This window comes from Lepidochelys kempii, chromosome 6 (assembly GCF_965140285.1).
Source record: "Lepidochelys kempii isolate rLepKem1 chromosome 6, rLepKem1.hap1, whole genome shotgun sequence".
In the NCBI taxonomy this organism is placed as follows: Eukaryota; Metazoa; Chordata; order Testudines; family Cheloniidae; genus Lepidochelys; species Lepidochelys kempii.
Window position 1 is genome coordinate 100,530,851 of NC_136385.1, and position 18,182 is coordinate 100,549,032.

Consider the following 18,182-nt stretch of genomic DNA (forward strand, 5'->3'; position numbering starts at 1 on the left):
TGTGGGGGGCAGAGGAAAGCAGTGGGACAGACTTAAAGGGGGACAAGCGGGTGGGGAATCAGACATAATAAGTGAATGCTGATTCATTATCAGAAAATGTCAGTTATACAATCTGAACTCCTCCCCACACCCTAGGCAGGTTTAACTGCAGGTCCACTAGATAAGCCGTAGGTAACTCAGTAGAATACTAACCTGTGTGTGACAGCAAAATGTAGGTAATATTTGTACTATGAGGAACTGCTCTTGAATTATTTCTTCACTGTGTTAGGCCCAAACATGGTTTCTATCACAGTTTCTTTTCATTCTGAGCACAATTTATTTTCCCACCTATCTTAATGCTACTGAGCCATATTTATGATGATCACTGCAAGCCATATATGCCAAATTAAAAAAACAGATTGAGGGATTTTATGTTGAGAGTAAATATCAGTAACAAATGTAAAAAATTATAGGAATGTTCCAAATATCCTCCAAATATGCAGTTAAGTTTAAGCTTAAAAGACATCTCAACATGTTAAAGTATAGAAACACACTATTAAGGTACCCAAATAACTGCAATTTAGTAGCCATACCATGCAGTAATCACTCAATTATACTTAATGCAAGTTAGTGATTTGGTCCCTCCCAGATTACATTATACTGACCTTTAAAGGTATGTTTCCATAGGTGCTGGAACAATTTTTATAGTGGGGGTGCTGAAAGCCATTGAACAAACTGTAAACCCTGTAAATGATGGAAACCACTTCAAACACCTTTCCACCCCTAGTTCCAGCTCCTCTGTATGTTTCTCCCCTTTTTTCTTCCCTAACGGTGTCAACAACCTGAATTGTGTCCTGTAATCTGATGCCTCCCTAATACTATTATCAACACAACTCGTTGCAGCTCTATGTCTTGATGGGTTCCTGAAACTGGGAGTGATTGCTCCAGGCGACTGAGAGATCCCACACATTTTATCTGTTATATCTCCTTCCTAAATCCTGCTTTCAGTGTGATCCTGCCCTGAAGTTGCATCTCTGAGAACACTCTTAGCTCCCTTATTTTTCATCTCTGTGTATTTGTGCATCTTACACTAAGGTAGGGTGATCAGATAGAAAGTATGAAAAATCAGGATGCGCGTGGGGGGTAATATGTGCTAATATAAGAAAAAGCCCTGAATATCAGGACTGTGCCTATAAAATCAGGAGATCTGGTCACCCTACACTAAGGGGCATGCACCCAGCTCAGCAGCCCACATTTCCACCTTTCCTCCTGAGAGCCCTGTGTTTCTTTTGGGTTCCCTAGAAAGGACACCTCATGCCCTGCTTCTCCACCTCTCCCATCATTCTTCTGTCACATCCCTGCCCATGCTGCTCTCTGTGTTACCCCCGCCCTCTTTTTTGCCAAGAAGCCAAGTCTGGCAAGTACTGAGGGCAGCGGTAGCTTTACTGTTGTTGAATGTGCATGCTTGGGTCTCTGATGTATGCGCAATAATAGATGTAGACTAGCCCTGGGATGGGGGGGTTGGACCGGTGGCAGCACCCCGCGCCCTTGTTCCTGCCGGGCTGGCACAGGCGCAGTAGTCAGGTGTAATTCAGGCCCCAGGGACACTTAGCCAAGCCCCCTTCCTCGCTATCCCATCCTTGGGCCTGCGAGGGGCCGGGTTCTCCCGGGAGGTCCCAGCCTGGGACACACCTTGGTCCGATGGGTCCCTTCTAGGGAGCAACACGGCTCATGGGCTGTGGTGGCACTGAAGGGTTGTGGTCTGGGGTCCCATTGCCACGTTGACCCCGGGCAGTGGGCTGGTTGCGCCTTCCCTGGTTGGCTTAGAATGAGCTGGCATTGCCCCATCCAGCCTCTCTGGGATTTCTCCATCCTTAATGGAGCTGGTGCAATGCTAGAGGTGCAGCTGGGAACGTTAAATGCAGGAATTCATGGTGCCAGAATTGTGTTTCTGGCAATTTGGTATCTCTGCCTGACTCCAAAGTTTGTTGCATTGCCAAACCCCCAGGATTCTCCCAGTGTCTCCAGAAATTAAAAATTAATCTCTACTTAAAGATCATGTCATGGGATGAAACCTCCAGGAATACGACCAATCCAAATTTGGCAACCCTAAAGGGTTGGGTCAGCTTGTTCCCTGACTAATGGAAAAGGGTCACTCCGAAGTGAGCCCACTAAACACAACAAACTCCATTGTTCTCCGGAGCAAGAAGACATTTGCTTGAAGAAGACAAGTGTCTTGATGAATTTATTGGGGAGACACTAGTTCTTGAAAAGATACAACGTACTCTAGAAATCAATAGGAAAGAAGGGTTGCCAGGACTTCTGAGCACCAGAGAAGCTTTAGAGAATGCATCATAATTTATTCACTGAACACAAGAGACGGTGGCTCCAGACACTTAAAGTCAGACACAGACTGATATTGTCTCAGGGACGAGAATTATTCTTCTTCGTGTGATTTATAAAATCTTCTCTCCTTTTTACAAATGTATTTTCTCCTTCACTGCCCTTTTACTACTTGACAGAGTGTCTCTGAGACTTCCTTTGCTTTTCATCACGCTAGGTATTATTCATGACAAATGCAGGATGTTCCACAAAACAAGGTTAAACCACAAAACAAGGTTAAATCAGGGCTCTCAGGAATTTACAGGGGCTTTTAAAGTATGGAATGTTGTAGCCATGTCAGTCCCGGGATATTAGAACAAGGTGGGAGAGGTAATAGCTTTTATTGGACCAATGTTGGTGAGAGAGACAAGCTTTCGAGTTTACACAGAGCTCCTCTTCAAGTCTGGGAAACTTATCAGAGTGTTTACCTCTCTTTATCTGTGACGCTCTGATTAAGTTACCCAGACCTCAAGAAGAGCTCTGTGTAAACTCGAAAAAGTTTGTCTCTCTCACCATCTGAAGTTGGTCCAATAAAAGATATTACCTCACCCACCTTGTCTTTTTAGGGGACCATTTACGACACACGGCAGTTATGTGAAATGCAACACTGTAATTTATATATATATAATTTGTTGCATTTTTAAAAGGGTGTTAGGTGCCATAGAGACATAAAATGACATAGACACAGTCCCTGCCTTACAATGCTTGCAGTCTAAAATGTGTCCATTATGTTTCTGCAGATGAAACTTTTATCTGTGTTTGCTGGATCCCTTTTCAAGGTATAAATGGGCTTGTAAACAATGAACTGCAGTCATCATCTTGTGCTACTGAATACATTAGCTGAGATTATTATTGAGGTTCTTCAGTTACAGCTTTGTAGTTAAAACTGAGATTTGCACTTAATACAGAAATGAATCACTGATTTATGTATGAAGAATACAGCATATACTCCCCAAAATTACAGCACTTTATCAGAAAATTCATTCTGTATTCAAAGGTAATTTACAAGTAAATCCACTAATTAGTTTGAGATAAAATTAATTTTACAATGTCCTTTAGCATTCAGACCTTTCTTGTCTAGAAAACTTTATCTCTGCTCTGTAGTGAACCCATAAGTAATTTTTTACAACTGTCCTTAATGTCTTTAAAGTCAATTTAATCTAATCGGGGACCCAAAACAAAAATTTATTATTGATCATAATTTTATGGTTATTGCATGGTGTTGTTACAGGACAGAGTTCATGTTATTTAGATGCCTTTACTGTTTATTTCCATATTTTAATATGTTTGTATTTCTTTTAAGTTTTACCTTAACTCCTGGTTTTGTATACTTGTTTTTGGGATAATTACAACATCCCTGTAATGTTAATGTTTTTACCTTTAAGTTATTGATATATCTTTAAATGTAGTTTTTTTGTATGGAAATAACCTTTTTTGTTTCAATTATTAAGGTGTGTTAAGACCACTTCTTGTATGCTGATCAATACTGTCTCATTTTTTCCTTGTACTCTCATATTCATCTGGAACCATCTGATGTCTCTTGACTTATTCTTACATTGTAAACTGTTGGGGGCAGGGGCTGGTTTTTTGCTCTGTGTTTGTATAGCACCTAGCACAATGGGGTTACCAGAGCTACAATAATACAAATTTTAAAAAAGTTACCATGTGATATATACAGTGATTTATGAAATGTATGTAATAACCTTAATTTTTGTTTTAATTTTAGCTTTAGCGATAGATTCACTTATTCGCTCTCACTGCTTTATGGCACTTTGGAGCAGTCCAAAGTACCAACAGTATACTGGCCTGTTAAACTGGGTTTACAGTGGTCAGGACTGGGTGCGGTACAGTCATGTCAGGGAGAGGAGCTGCCTGGGGTGAGTGCTGGCTCTTGCCAGTGGGGGCCCAACATGCTGCTGCTGCTTTCGCCACTGTGGTTCCTGGCAGAGCCTGTTATATCTGTGGATATGCATATCCGCGGATATGAATTTTGTATCCACACAGGGGTCTTAACTTTTTACTCTCAAAATGCAGGCGCTTGCAGGGTTTGGTGGGAATTTTGTGAATCACAGTGGACCCTAAAACTGAGGCTTAGAATATCAGGGTTGGAAGGGACCTCAGGAGGTCATCTAGTCCAAACCCCTGCTCAAAGCAGGGCCAATCCCCAATTTTTGGCCCAGAATGGCCCCCTTAAGGATTGAACTCACAACTCTAAGTTTAGGGGGCCAATGTTCAAACCACTGAGAGCTATCCTTCCCCCAAAAGTACCTTTGTGAATCCCATCCTTAGCTGATTGGGATACAGGGTTTTTTTAAATGTTGATTTAAAATCGGCCAATTTAGCAAGGAAGGAAACTTCCTGAATAGGCAACTGGGCAACTTGACTCAGAATTGAAATAAAATGGATATTTCCACCCCGTTTCCGTGTTTTTGTTTTTAAAGGGAGGTTACCCGTGTCTGGGGGCCGGGCAGGCGGAGAGCAGGGATGGGGCGCTCAGCGGCGACGGGGAGGCTCTGCGCAGAGGCGACCTGTGGCGGGCAGAGCAGCCGACCCCGGCGCTCTGTAGAGGGCCGAGAGGGGTGGGCTTAGTCCCGGCGTGTGCTGTTCCTGGGCGGCCCGGCAGAGGGCGCAGCAGGCGGAGGCCGCGCTCTCTCTGCCGGCCCGGCCTGTGGTGGTAGCGGCGGCGGCCCGGAGCTCCTCAGACATTGCGACCATGGAGATCGGCACCGAGATCAGCCGCAAGATCCGGGTGAGAGAGAAGGGGGCCGTGGGGCCCCGGGCAAGGCGCTGGCGAACCCAGCTCCCCCCGCTCGCCGTGTTCCCGGGGGGGGGTGCGGCCCCGGGCCCCTCCCGCGCTGCAGCCGCTGAACAGGGCCGCAGGCTGGTGCCACGGGCCGGGCACCCCGCCGTGCGCTAACGAGCCCCGGGCCCAGCTGTGAACCGTCCGCCGGGGTCCACGTCCAACCCGCTCGCCGACGTGCGCGCGCGCGCCCAGCGGGGAGAAGGGGCAGGCGACGAGGGAATGGCCAGGGAGTGAGAACAGGTGGCGAGAGGCCCAAACCACAGCCCCCGCCTGCCCCCCCCCCGACACCCCGCTTCCATCGGGGTTTGGAATCCGACCCCACATCCAGATCCGAACTGTGCCGCCAAAGCCGGCTCTGGAAGGGGCCGAACCGACCTCCAAACATCCCCGCACTCGGGGAGGCCGAACTCTGGCTCTGAATGATGCAGCTTGAGCCCATCACTAGTATACACCAACCCTGATTCAAAAATCATGAGGTAGATTCTCTTCTCTTCCCTTCCCCCCGCCCCCGTCATGAGATTGGTTTAAAAATGAGACTTTTTTTTAAAAAAGGGTTTCTTCTTACTGTTTGTTTTATTGGGGGAGGAGGGTGTTCACGTTTTCCAGTGTTTCTCTGCAATTATGAAGGGCTTGGAAAATTAAAAACATAAATGGAGATTTTCAAGTAATCTCATTACTCAAGGAGCTAGGGATACCGGAGATACTGGTGATTACATTATGAGAGTTGTCAACACTGCCTCTCCCCTTGGAAGTTTGCTTTGCAAATAGTGGAAAAGAGGAAAAATAAGCTCAACACCTGTACAAGATCTGTGTTAGTGGTGTTGACAAACACATTTTAGCAACCAACATTCTTTCAGAGTTTGGGTATTAGTTATATCCAGTGTTCCTTAACTTAAATGCAATACTCTTAATTTATTTTCTTTTTGTAGGGTGCTATAAAGGGAAAATTGCAGGAGCTGGGGGCTTATGTCGGTAAGTTTTATTCTGTTTAATAGCTTTATTTAGGCTCATTGTAGTTAAAGGTGGAAAACCCCTGCTAGTTTGTGTCTGTCCCCTGCAAGAGTATAAGGTAGTTTCCTCCCATGACAGTGTGTGGGGTACTGCACTGACTTTAGCTATTTATTTTAGTGTAACAATAGTTCACAAGTTGATATAGTGCTCCACTGGAAGCAACTCTGAGAAAGGCTTCAATCCTGTGTCTGGATTTATACTTACAAACTCCGGCACTCACCTGGAGCACAGTTGAAGTCCATGGGGAATGGGCTACATGGGTGTAAGGATCACATGCCATTGGGTGATCAAGCCCAAAGGTTGTAGCTGGGTCCGAAATTAATCCTGCCACCTATTTAAATGTGTCAGATGGGTAATTACATTTACAGGTTTACCCAAAGTGGTTATGAAAGGATGCCCCATCATTTTCTCAGCCCATCATGTCTGAAGAGGATGAGCTCATAATTTCTCCTTGCAAGTCTTCTCTTTAATTTGTTTGTAAGCCCCACTGTATATTTGGTCATTCAACCATGCAACCTGGTTGTCTTCTTTGATTCTGCTCTTTCCTTCTCACTGTTACCTTTCGGTTCTCTGGTTTCCCAATTATATAGCTTCTTTTTCAACAATATCTCTGAAATCAGTTCTTTCTTTTTTCTAGAGCCAAAATGTTATTAGTACTCAAGTAATCTCTGGTGTTAATTACTGCAAATGAGGAAGTTAGTTAACTAGAAATTAAAAGGTATAATGCCCAAAGTGAAATCCCTACAAGCTTCACGGGAACTTTTTAAAGACACCATAATAGAGGCTCAAATTAAATGTATACCCAAATTAAAAAACACAGTAAGAGAACCAAAAAAGTGCCACCAGGGCTAAACAACAAAATAAAAGAATCAGTTAGAGGCAAAAAGGTATTCTTTAAAAAGTGGAAGTTAAATCCTATTGAAGAAAATAGAAAGGAGCAAAAGGCCAAAAAGAACGTGAAGAACAGCTAGCCAACTCAAAAAGTAACAGCAACATTTTTTTAAGTACATCAGAAGCAGGAAACCTGCTAAACAATCAGTGGGGCTACTGGAGGATTGAGATGCTAAAGGAGCACTCAAAGAGGATAAGGCCATTGTGGAGAAACTAAATGAATTCTTTGTATTGGTCTTCATGGTTGAGTATGTGAGGGAGATGTGACGGGTTGGATCACAGAAAACCCCTTGGTAACTACCACCTGATGTACTTTGACTACCTCTGAGTCTGTTTTCCCTACCAGCTTAGGACTTCAGTGCCCTGCCTGGTTTGAGCCAGATACACTTGCCTGCTACAAACCCAGACCCAGGTCTGAACTACGTTCCCTAAAAGCTGCAGGCTTAACTGAAAACAGCTTAAGAAGTGTTCCTGTCTCCAACACTCAGATGCCCAGCTCCCAATGGGGACCAAACCCCAAATAGGTCTGTTTTACCTTGTATAAAGCTTATATAGGATAAACTCATAAATTGTTCACCCTCTATAGCACTGATAGAGAGAGATGCACAGATGTTCCCCTCCTACCCCCCCCCCCCAGGTATTAATACATACTCTGGGTTAATTAATAAGTAAAAAGTGGTTTTATTAAATACAAAAAGCAGGATTTAAGTGGTTCCAAGTAATAACAGACAGAACAAAGTGAATTACCAAGCAAAATAAAATAAAACACGCAAGTCTAAACCTAATACGGTAAGAAAGTGATTACAGATGAAATCTCACCCTCAGAGATGTTCCAGTAAGCTTCTTTTAGAGACTAGCCTCCTTCTAGTCTGGGTCCAGCAATCACTCACACCCCTGTGGTTACTGTCCTTTGTTTCAGTTTCTTTCAGGTATCCTTTGAGGGTGGAGAGGCTATCTCTTGAGCCAGCTGAAGACAAAATGGAGGGATCTCCCAGGGGCTTAAACAGACTTTCTCTTGTGGGTGGAGACCCCTTCCTTTCTCCTATCCAGAATTCAGCTCCAAGATGGAGTTTTGGAGTCACATGGGCAAGTCACTTGTCCATGCATGACTGAGTTCCTTACCAGCCAGGCCACATTCCTGGGAAAGCTCAGATGTGGATTCACGTCTCCAAGTTCATTGTTTGGACAGTTACTGAGAATAGTCTTTTCTCAGGAAGCTGACCAACTGCTTCACCGAGGCTACTTAAAATTAAACAAGTACATAGCCAATATTCATAACTTTGAATACAAAAATGATACATGCATACAAATATGATGAATATATCCAGTGGATCATAACCTTTACAGAGATATGTTACATGGCATATCTAGCATAAAACATATTCCAGTTATGTCATATATACATTCATAAGCATAATCCCATAAAGCATTATGGGGTGCAATGTTACAGGAGATTCCTCAACCTGAGCCATTCTTTTTAGGTGACAAATCTGAGGAACTCTCCCAAATTGAGGAGTCAGTAGAGGAGGTTTTGAAACAGATGGATAAATTAAACAGTAATAAATCACCAGGACCAGTTGGTATTCACCCAAAAGTTCTGAAGGAACTCAAATGTGAAATTGCAGAACTACGAACTGTGGTATGTAACCTATCATTTAAATCCACTTCTGTAACAGATGACTGGAGCATAGGTAATGTGATGCAAATTTTTTAAAAAAGACTCCAGAAGTGATCCTGGCCATTACAGACCAGTAAGCCTTACTACAGTACAGGGTAAATTGGTTGAAACTATAGTAGTGAACAGAATTGTCAGACACATAGATAAACACAATTTGTTTGGAGAAGAGTCAATATGGTTTTTGTAAAGGAAAATCATGCCTCACCAATCTACTAGAATTCCTTGAAAGGGTCAACAAGCATGTGGACAAGGGGGATCCAGTGGATATAGTATACTTAGATTTTCAGAAAGCCTTTCACAAGGTCCCTCACCAGAGACTCTTAAACAAAGTAAGCTGTCATGGGATAAGAGGGAAGGTCCTCTCCTGGATTGGTAACTGGTTAAAAGATAGGAAACAAAAGGGTAGGAATAAATAGTCAGTTTTCAGAATGTAGAGAGGTAAATCGTGGTATCCCCAGGGGTCTGTACTGGGACCAGTAATATTCAACATATTCATAAATGATCTGGAAAAAGGGGTAAACAATGGGGTGGCGAAATTTGCAGATGATACAAAATTACTCAAGATAGTTAAGTCCCAGGCAGACTGTGAAGAGCTACAAAAGGATTTTACAAAACTGGGTGACTGGGCAACAAAATGGCAGATGAAATTCAATGTTGATAAGTGCAAAGTAATGCACATTGGAAAACATCATCCCAACTATACATATAAAATGATGGGATCTAAATTAGCTGTTACCACTCAAGAAAGAGATCTTGGAGTCATTGTGGATAGTTCTCTGAAAACAAGCACTCAATATGAAGCGGCAGTCAAACAAGCTAACAATGTTGGGAATCATTAGGAAGGGGATAGATAATAAGACAGAAAATATCATATTGCCTTTATATAAATCCATGGTATGCCTAGATCTTGAATACTTCATGCAGATCTGGTCAGCCAATATCAAAAAAGATACAGAAAAAATTATTAGGGATATGGATCAACTGCCATATGAGGAGAGATTAATAAGAGTAGGACTTTTCAGCTTGGAAAAGAGACGACTAAGGGGGAATATGATAGAGGTCTATAAAATCATGACTGGTGTGTAGAAAGTAAATAAGGAAGTGTTATTTACTTCTTCTCCTAACACAAGAACTAGGGGTCACCAAATGAAATTGATAGGCAGCAGGTTTAAAAGAAACAAAAGGAACTATTTATTCACACAACACATAGTCAACCTGTGGAACTCTTTGCCAGAGGATGTTGTGAGGGCCAAGATGATAACAGGGTTCAAAAAATAACTAAATAAGTTCATTGAAGATAGATCCATCAATGGCTATTAGCCAGGATGGACAGGGATGGTGTCCCTAGCCTCTGTTTGCCAGCAGCTTTGTCATCCTCACCTCAGTCCCTGGAAAAATCATGGAGCATGTCCTCAAGGAATCAATTCTGAAGCACTTAGAGGAGAGGAAAGTGATCAGGAACAGTCAGCATGGATTCACCAAGGACAAGTCATGCCTGACTAATCTAATTGCCTTCTATGACAAGATAACTGGCTCTGTGGGTGAGGGGAAAGCAGTGGACGTGTTATTCCTTGATTTTAGCAAAGCTTTTGACACAGTCTCCCACAGTATTTGTGCCAGCAAGTTAAAGAAGTATGAGCTGGATGAAAGGACTATAAGGGGGATCGAAAGCTGGCTAGATTGTCTGGCTCAGTGGGTAGTGATCAATGGCTCCATGTCTAGTTGGCAGTCGGTATCAAGTGGAGTGCCCCAAGGGGTGGTCCTGGGGCTGGTTTTGTTCAATATCTTCATTAATGATCTGGAGGATGGTGTGGCTTCCACCCTCAGCAAGTTTTCAGATGACACTAAACTGGGAGGAAGGGTAGATACGTTGGAGGGTAGGGATAGAATACAGAGGGACCTTGACAAATTAGAGGATTGGGCGAAAAGAAATCTGATGAAGTTCAACAAGGACAAGTGCAGAGTCCTGCACTTAGGATGGAAGAATGCCATGCACCCCTACAGACTAGGGACTGAATGGCTAGGCAGCAGTTCTGCAGAAAAGGACCTAGGGGTGACAGTGGACGAGAAGCTGGATATGAGTCAACAGTGTGCCCTTGTTTCCAAGAAGGCCAGTGGCATTTTGGACTGTATAAGTAGGGGCATTGCCAGCAGATCAAGGGACGTGATCGTTCCTCTCTATTTGACATTGGTGAGGCCTCATCTGGAGTACTGTGTCCAGTTTTGGGCCCCACACTACAAGAAGGATGTGAAAAAATTGGAAAAAGTCCAGCAGAGGGCAACAAAAATGATTAGGGGACTGGAACACATGACTTATGAGGAGAGGCTGAGGGAACTGGGATTGTTTCATCTGCGGAAGAGAAGAATGAGGGGGGATTTGATGGCTGCTTTCAACTACCTGAAAGGGGGTTCCAAAGAGGATGGATCTAGACTGTTCTCGGTGGTAGCAGATGACAGAACAAGGAGTAATAGTCTCAAGTTGCAGTGAGGGAGGTTTAGGTTGGATATAAGGAAAAACTTTTTCACTAGGAAACACTGGAATGCGTTACCTAGGGAGGTGGTGGAATCTCCTTCCTTTGAAGTTTTTAAGGTCAGGCTTGACAAAGCCCTGGCTGGGATGATTTAGTTGGGGATTGGTCCTGCTTTGTGCAGAGGGTTGGACTGGATGACCTCCTGAGGTCCCTTCCAACCCTGATATTCTATGATTCTCTGAATCTGGGAATGTGAGATTGGGGATGGAATACTTGTAACTACCTATTCTGTTCATTCCCTCTGAAGCACCTGGCATTAGCCACTGTCAGAAGACAGGATACTGGGCTAGATGGACCTTTGATATGAGCCAGTATGGCTGTTCTTCTGTAACCCCCTCTTCCATTGTCTCTCCCCACCAGCTAGTTCATTCAAAAGACAGCTACCAAGATAATCTTTACAATGGCTCCCGTTCTTCTGAATTATGTTCAAGCTTCTCATTTTATTGAAAGGTCTCTGGACCCACCTACATCTCTGTCCATGTATTATCTTACCTTCTGTCTACACTCAAGTTGTTGTGGTCCTTTGTCGTCATTTCTCGCTCCTGATTTTACACTTTCTTTCATGTTGCCCTTAATGCTTGGAACAGCCTTCCAGTTAATATTTGCCTCCATTTCTTCCTTTAGAAAACCAAAATCCTCCCTACTTCTTGAGCCATTTTTACTATTCTGAGCATAGACCATTCTGTATGTGTACATTTTTATTCCGATTTGTGTCTATTTGTCCCATTCTGTTAGGTTTTCTGTAAAAAGACTTGTTTTTGGTTTTTTAAAGTTATTTATAATGTAGAAATAACTGTTAACGGAAAATCTCACAACATAGGAAACTAAAGAGAAGAAAAAATATTCTAAAATGCTAATCCAGAATTTTTCAAAATATACCTAAATCTCACATTTGTACAGATCCCGAAGTTTTTCAGCAAGGGAGTAACTTCCATACATTTTGGTAAGAGACTAGGGGACTGTGAACAGTAATGTCTTACTCTGGAATGGTTCACAAAGTACTAGCACAGGGCTGAAATGATATCTTACGAACTTTAAGAACTGCTGTTGCAGTATATGAATTTAACTGCTGTAGAACACAAACTGTCACATTCTCCTCTGTACATTTTACAATATAAGAGAAAATGTAATTCTGTTCAGTTATGCTTTGATTTCACTTTAAGACTTCCTCCTTTTTTCTCTGATTTGTTTCCTTAGGCCCTGATACTGTAAAGGCTTATGCATATGCTTGATTGTAAAGTCTTCGGGGCATGGACTGTCTGCTGCTCTGTAGAGTCCTAGTAAAATGGGGCCCCACTCTTGATTTGTTCTAAGGCACTACTGTAATAAACATGTTAAATACAAATATGCTTGACCTTACACGCTGTGAGTAGTCTCTCTGAAGTCAGACAACTCACAGTATAAAGTTAAGCACATAAATAAGTCACTTGAAGATTGGGGCCTTGATTTTTATTTATTTATTTATTTAAATAAAGAATGGATGTACCATTATTAAGGTTAAGATTTAGTCATAGGTATTTTTAGTAAAAGTCATGGACAGGTCATGGACAATAAACAAAAATTCATGGCCCATGACCTGTCCATGACTTTTACTATAGACACCCCTTACTAAATCTTAACCTCGGGGCGTGGGTGCACTAGGGGGCCCCTGGGGCCAACCCCACTTGCTGCTGTACTGCAGAATTTCATGGAGATCGTGGAAAGTCACGGAATCCATGACTTCCGCGACCTCCCTGACAAACTTGTAGCCGTAGCCACTATTTCCTCTCAGCAGCGTTCCCCACCACTCCCTCAAATAAAGATAGGTAAGGAGCAGTTCTGAATTGGATTATCTTCAGTAAACATTATTGGTTTTCTTTTACATTTAGTGACAACGGTAGCTTTGGGGTTGCGCAGCATTGTTAAGTGTCATCAAAATAAAAAAGGGTACCTCTAATCCTCTTCATAAAGTCATTCAGAATGCTGCTGCTGTTTTAATAATCTAATATTTTGAAATGTAAGGCACTGTAGAGAATTGCAAAGTGTTTTATACATAGTAAGGAATGAAAGTAAGACATTGTTTCATTGATATTCATCTGAAATGAACAATAGTTTGTTTTTAATCTTGCATTTTAATCTTTTAATCTCTCAATCAGGCCCTGATTGAACAAAGCACTTAAAAATGTATGTAACTTCAAGTGATTTAATTGGCACTGCTGACATGCCTAGTTATGCACGAGTTGAAGTGTTTTGCTGAATCCAGACCCTAATGATCTTACCATTCCCCCATGAAGTATATAGTGTCTATCTATGCTTATTCATTTTTTTTAAGATGGAATTTTTGAAGTTAATAGGTAAAGGTTTGTCTGTAAATTTCATGCATAAATCAGAAAGGAAATTTCTTTATTTCAGGGACATGTTTTCCACAACTTCCTGCAGCTCCCGTTGGCTGGGAACTGTGAACCACGGCCACTGGGAGCTGCAGGGGGCAGTACCTGCAGACAGTCAATGCAAACAAAATGTCTCTTGGCCTGCCAGCGGATTTCCCTGATGGGCCACATGCCAAAAGTTGCCATCCCTTGCTCTATTTGGTTGCTTTTCCTGAAGGAGAAAGTCCTTTTGCAGTATAGGGCTTTTATCTTAAATATTTGAATAAATGAGAAACGTATACTATGAGTGTTTAAATTAAAGGCCATAATATACAAATGTGATATCAAAATAACATTGTTCATATGTTTATCATGTATGTGTGACTCACTTGCTCTTTTAAAATTTTACTGTAGTCTTTAATTTGGGTTCTGGTGGAGTTGACAATCTTATGTGCTTTAGCCATATCTGAAGCTTGTTGTATTTCAGAGGAAATGGAAAACTTGTCCACGAAAAGCTTGCTTATTCATTTGCTTATCAGATAATCTATTTGTTGTGCTGTCATAAGTAGGTATGTCTGACATACCGGGATGCAGTCCAGACCAGTGATGGGCTGTCTCATCCCTGTCCTACAACCGTTACTCCTGGGGAAATACTGCGCATGCTCAGAATTTATGTCCCCCTGCAGATTTCTTTGCTTCCCCGCAGAAAAATAACTTTCTGACAGGGAAGCAAAGGGAAGCCACAAGAGCAGTCATGTGACCCTCCCCGGCAGTATGTTTTGTGTGCCCAGGGCAGCCGATAGAGAGGTAAATCACTGTGGGGCAGGGGGCAGGATTGGGGAAGACCCAGCCGGTGGCTCCTACCCTGCACTGGGCTCAGCTGCTAGTCCCGGCTGGGCTGGGGAGGACAGGACTTCCTCTTCCCTTGCATGGCATCTGGGGCTGTGTCAGACCCACCCCCAGATTTCTCCATCGGTTGTAGGAAGCTCTGCAAACTCCCCTCCTGCCTGCGTCTTCTCCCCCACCCCCGGCGCATCCTGCACCCATCACTCCTCAGCTGCAGGGGGAGGGATCACTGTACAGGGAGCTACTCCCCCATCCACCCAACCCCTACTGCATCCAGAACCCCTCATACCCAGAGCCTCACGCCGAGCCTCCCCCTCGCACCCATAACCCCCCCAATAAGACCCTACCCCCGCACTACCTTGATGAGCCACCCACACCCAGATCCCCACCGTACTGAACTCCAACCAGCTGTACCTGGATCCCCACTCCCCTGGCATCTGGACCCCACCACTGAACCCCCCACACCCACCCTACTGATGTCTATCCCCCCACACCCAGACACACACACACACACACACCCCGAGCCCCAACCACCTTCACCTGGACCCCTTTGCAGAGTCCCATTACTGTTGCACCCAGAACCCCCCAACAAGCCTCTGTGCATCCAAATTCCTCCCCCCCCCCCCGCACCCGGACCACACTGAGCCACCTGCACCCAGGTTGCCCCACACAGAACCTTCTAAATCCACACCTGGATCCATCCACGCTAAGCCCTTCCATAATTGGATCCTGCCTTGCTGAGCCTGCTTGCCCACACTTGGTGCACTTGGCATGGACGGGCATGGCCCTGGGGTGTTTCTGGGGCGGGCCTGGTCCTTGCGCTGTGTCAGGGTTGGGTGCAGCCTCACCACTGAGTCTGTGTCCTGGGAGGAAGCTGGGAAGAAGCACAGTGATCTCCCACCTCTGTGCAGTCAGTGGCCTGTGCTTCCCAATGCCATGCTGGAGCCTCCACATTTATTTGACAAATAAAATTTGCGGAATTTTGCAGAATTTTAAAATATTGTGTGCAGAATTTATATTTTTTTGGCACAGAATTTTTAATTTTTTCATGTAGAATGCCTTCAGGAGTAAACCTTGAGTGCCGCATAATACCTTGCTTATAGTAGCTCCAACCTAGGCTGCTCACAAATGGCCTTCCAGCATGCAGGTCTCACCATGAGTCTCTGTACAGCTGCAGCCTGCCAGCCACACTTGGGTTTCACTCTAGCTCTTACCAACCTGAGTTATACTGCAGAGTATCAGAGTATTCCTCAGCACACTCCCAGTCCTGGATTCCTCCCCCCGCTCCCCCCCCCAAAAAAAATGTGTCTTGCACTGCACAGCCCTCTCCCGAACAGTGCACATTAATTCCGTCATTCCTTTAAGGAATAATACAAGTTTACCACCTTAAATGGAGTTACTCAGATACTTCAATTTAAATACTGGATTAGCTAAATCAAGTTTATTAACTACAAAGAGAGAGTTTTAAGTGAGTACAAGCAATGAGGCATAAAAGTCAGTAATGGTTACAAGAAAATAAGATAAAAATGCTTTCTGGTGCCTAGTTTAACAGATTTTAAAAATTTTATTAACGCTAATGTTAAAATTACATAATACACAGGTTGCGAAAAGAGTGACTGTACATCTAGGTATAGTGCTTGGATTATCCACAAATACAAAATTTGTTTTTAAAAGTCATATGGTACATACATAACATAATCAGCAATAACCCAGATTTAGGTGAATAATTTTAAGAATACAGTTTAGATCGGGGTGGCCAACCTGTGGCTCTGGAGCCACGTGCGGCTCTTCAGAAGTTAATATGCAGCTCCTTGTATAGGCACTGACTCCGGGTCTGGAGCTACAGGCGTCAACTTTCCAGTGTGCTACAGGGTGCTCACTGCTCAACCCTTGGCTCTGACACAGGCCCTACCCCCACTCCACCCCTTTCCGCCCCCTCCCCTGAGCCTGCCATGCCCTCACTCCTCGCCCTCCCTCCCGAGAGCCTCCTGCACGCCACAAAACAGCTGATCGGGAGGGAGGGGGAGGCACTGATCAGCGGGGCTGCCGGTGGGTGGGAGGTGCTGGAAACGGGGTGTGGGGGAGCTGATGTGGGGGCTGCTGACGTATTACTGTGGCTCTTTGGCAATGTACATTGGTAAATTCTGTCTCCTTCTCAGGCTCAGGTTGGCCACCCCCAGTTTAGATATTAGACTCTCAGCAAATTTTCTTACCACATGCTTCCAACAGCATCACTGACCAAACTTTCAGGTCAGGATTCCTCCCCCAGAGTCCAATGGCTGCTTCTTTTGTCTTCTCAGGTGCAAAGAGTGAGACGGACAGGGAGAGAGAGGAGCGGAGCTTTGGAGTATTTGCCCCTCCTCTTTATAGTTTCAGTCCCTCTTTGAAAAGCATTTCCAGTTGAGAACTGAGAGACTGGGGTCTGATGGACCAGGGAGACCTCATGCTGTTTCTTTTCTAAGATGCAGGTTTCTTTGTCCTTGCCCCCCTTTCTTGCCAAAGAGTGATCACTGGATAGGGGATGGCCCATCAGCTTTGTTGACACCTGGCTGGGGCGTCTGCTTGCCCTTTGTCTTTGAAAAACTGGTTTAGCTACTCCCCAGATTTATCTGGGAAACACACTTCAGTCATGATTTCATCTTATGTTCATAACTTTACACATGATTTTCCTAGATGCATTTTACAATGATATTACTGATCAGCAAGTTAGGAGTTTTCAAATGATACCTCACAAGGCATGCCTTGTACAAAGATTATTACAATAGCGTATAGGGTGTGAATACAGGGGTGCATTCCATCACAATATGTCAAACATAGAAGGGTTTTGATGAAGCAACTTCATGGGCTACATGTAGTGTTGTCAGTGATGCAGATTTTTTATTGCAAAAAAGAGAACCTTGAAAGCTTTTGATTTTACAAGAAAATTCGCAAGTAATTACCAATTAGTTTAAACAAATCTGTTTGGCCATGATTTTGCTATTCTCTTGCTACATTCTGTGCTTCCTGTTTAATGAAAATCTTTATTTCAAGGAGTTTATAGTAAAACTGGAGAAATATTTTGATGTCTTCTTTTTCTCTGCCTCTTTTGTGCATTTCCTGTACTTTGAAAATCTTATAGAAATGTCATTGTTAATTACAAAGTTGCTTTGAAAAATAATAACGTATTATTTTTTCTTCCAATTAGATGAAGAGCTCCCTGATTATATTATGGTCATGGTGGCCAACAAGAAGAGTCAGGAGCAGATGACAGAGGACCTTTCCCTTTTCCTAGGAAACAACACTGTCAGGTTTACTGTATGGTATGTTTGTGATCTACATTTTCCATGAACCTTACTTATAATAATTATTTTGTAACTGCATTCTGTATATGCGACTTGAGAATATAAGAAATTACACATTTTGTCATTATGCAAGTAAAGTTTGATCAATTAATTTTTTCTTGTGCATGAAGTGATGCAATATAGTAACTGATAATTTTTAAAATTATTACTTGTAGCTTGCCAGTATTCAGGCAGTGGTCACACACACACACACACCAGTTAGAGACTGAGGTATTGATATTCTCCTTTTGTCCATTTTTCCAGCTGAACTGTTCTGAAATGTTCAAAATAAATTAGGAGTCTATTTAGACATGGGTTAGGAAAACTGAGTTTCAAGCATCTGAATGCCATCAAGGGAGTTGCCCTCAGAAAATTATTACTGCAAAATTATAT

General features: G+C 43.3%; 1 protein-coding gene across 5 annotated transcripts in view; it reads left to right on the plus strand.

Moving 5' to 3' along the window:
* Positions 1–4,960: 4,960 nt before the first annotated feature.
* Positions 4,961–18,182, plus strand: part of ZC3H14 (zinc finger CCCH-type containing 14) — a 44,334-nt gene continuing 31,112 nt past the window's right edge. The window contains exons 1-4 of one of the 5 annotated variants that reach the window (XM_073349390.2): positions 5,131–5,640; positions 6,094–6,136; positions 7,413–7,590; positions 17,654–17,768. In XM_073349390.2, coding sequence (XP_073205491.1) covers positions 7,569–7,590; positions 17,654–17,768 — 137 coding nt within the window. In that variant the 5' untranslated portion in view covers positions 5,131–5,640; positions 6,094–6,136; positions 7,413–7,568. Of the gene's footprint in view, positions 5,111–5,130; positions 5,641–6,093; positions 6,137–7,412; positions 7,591–7,985; positions 8,706–17,653; positions 17,769–18,182 lie in introns of those variants that run through there. The other 4 variants (XM_073349392.2, XM_073349393.2, XM_073349389.2 and 1 more) reach the window with 4 other exon arrangements.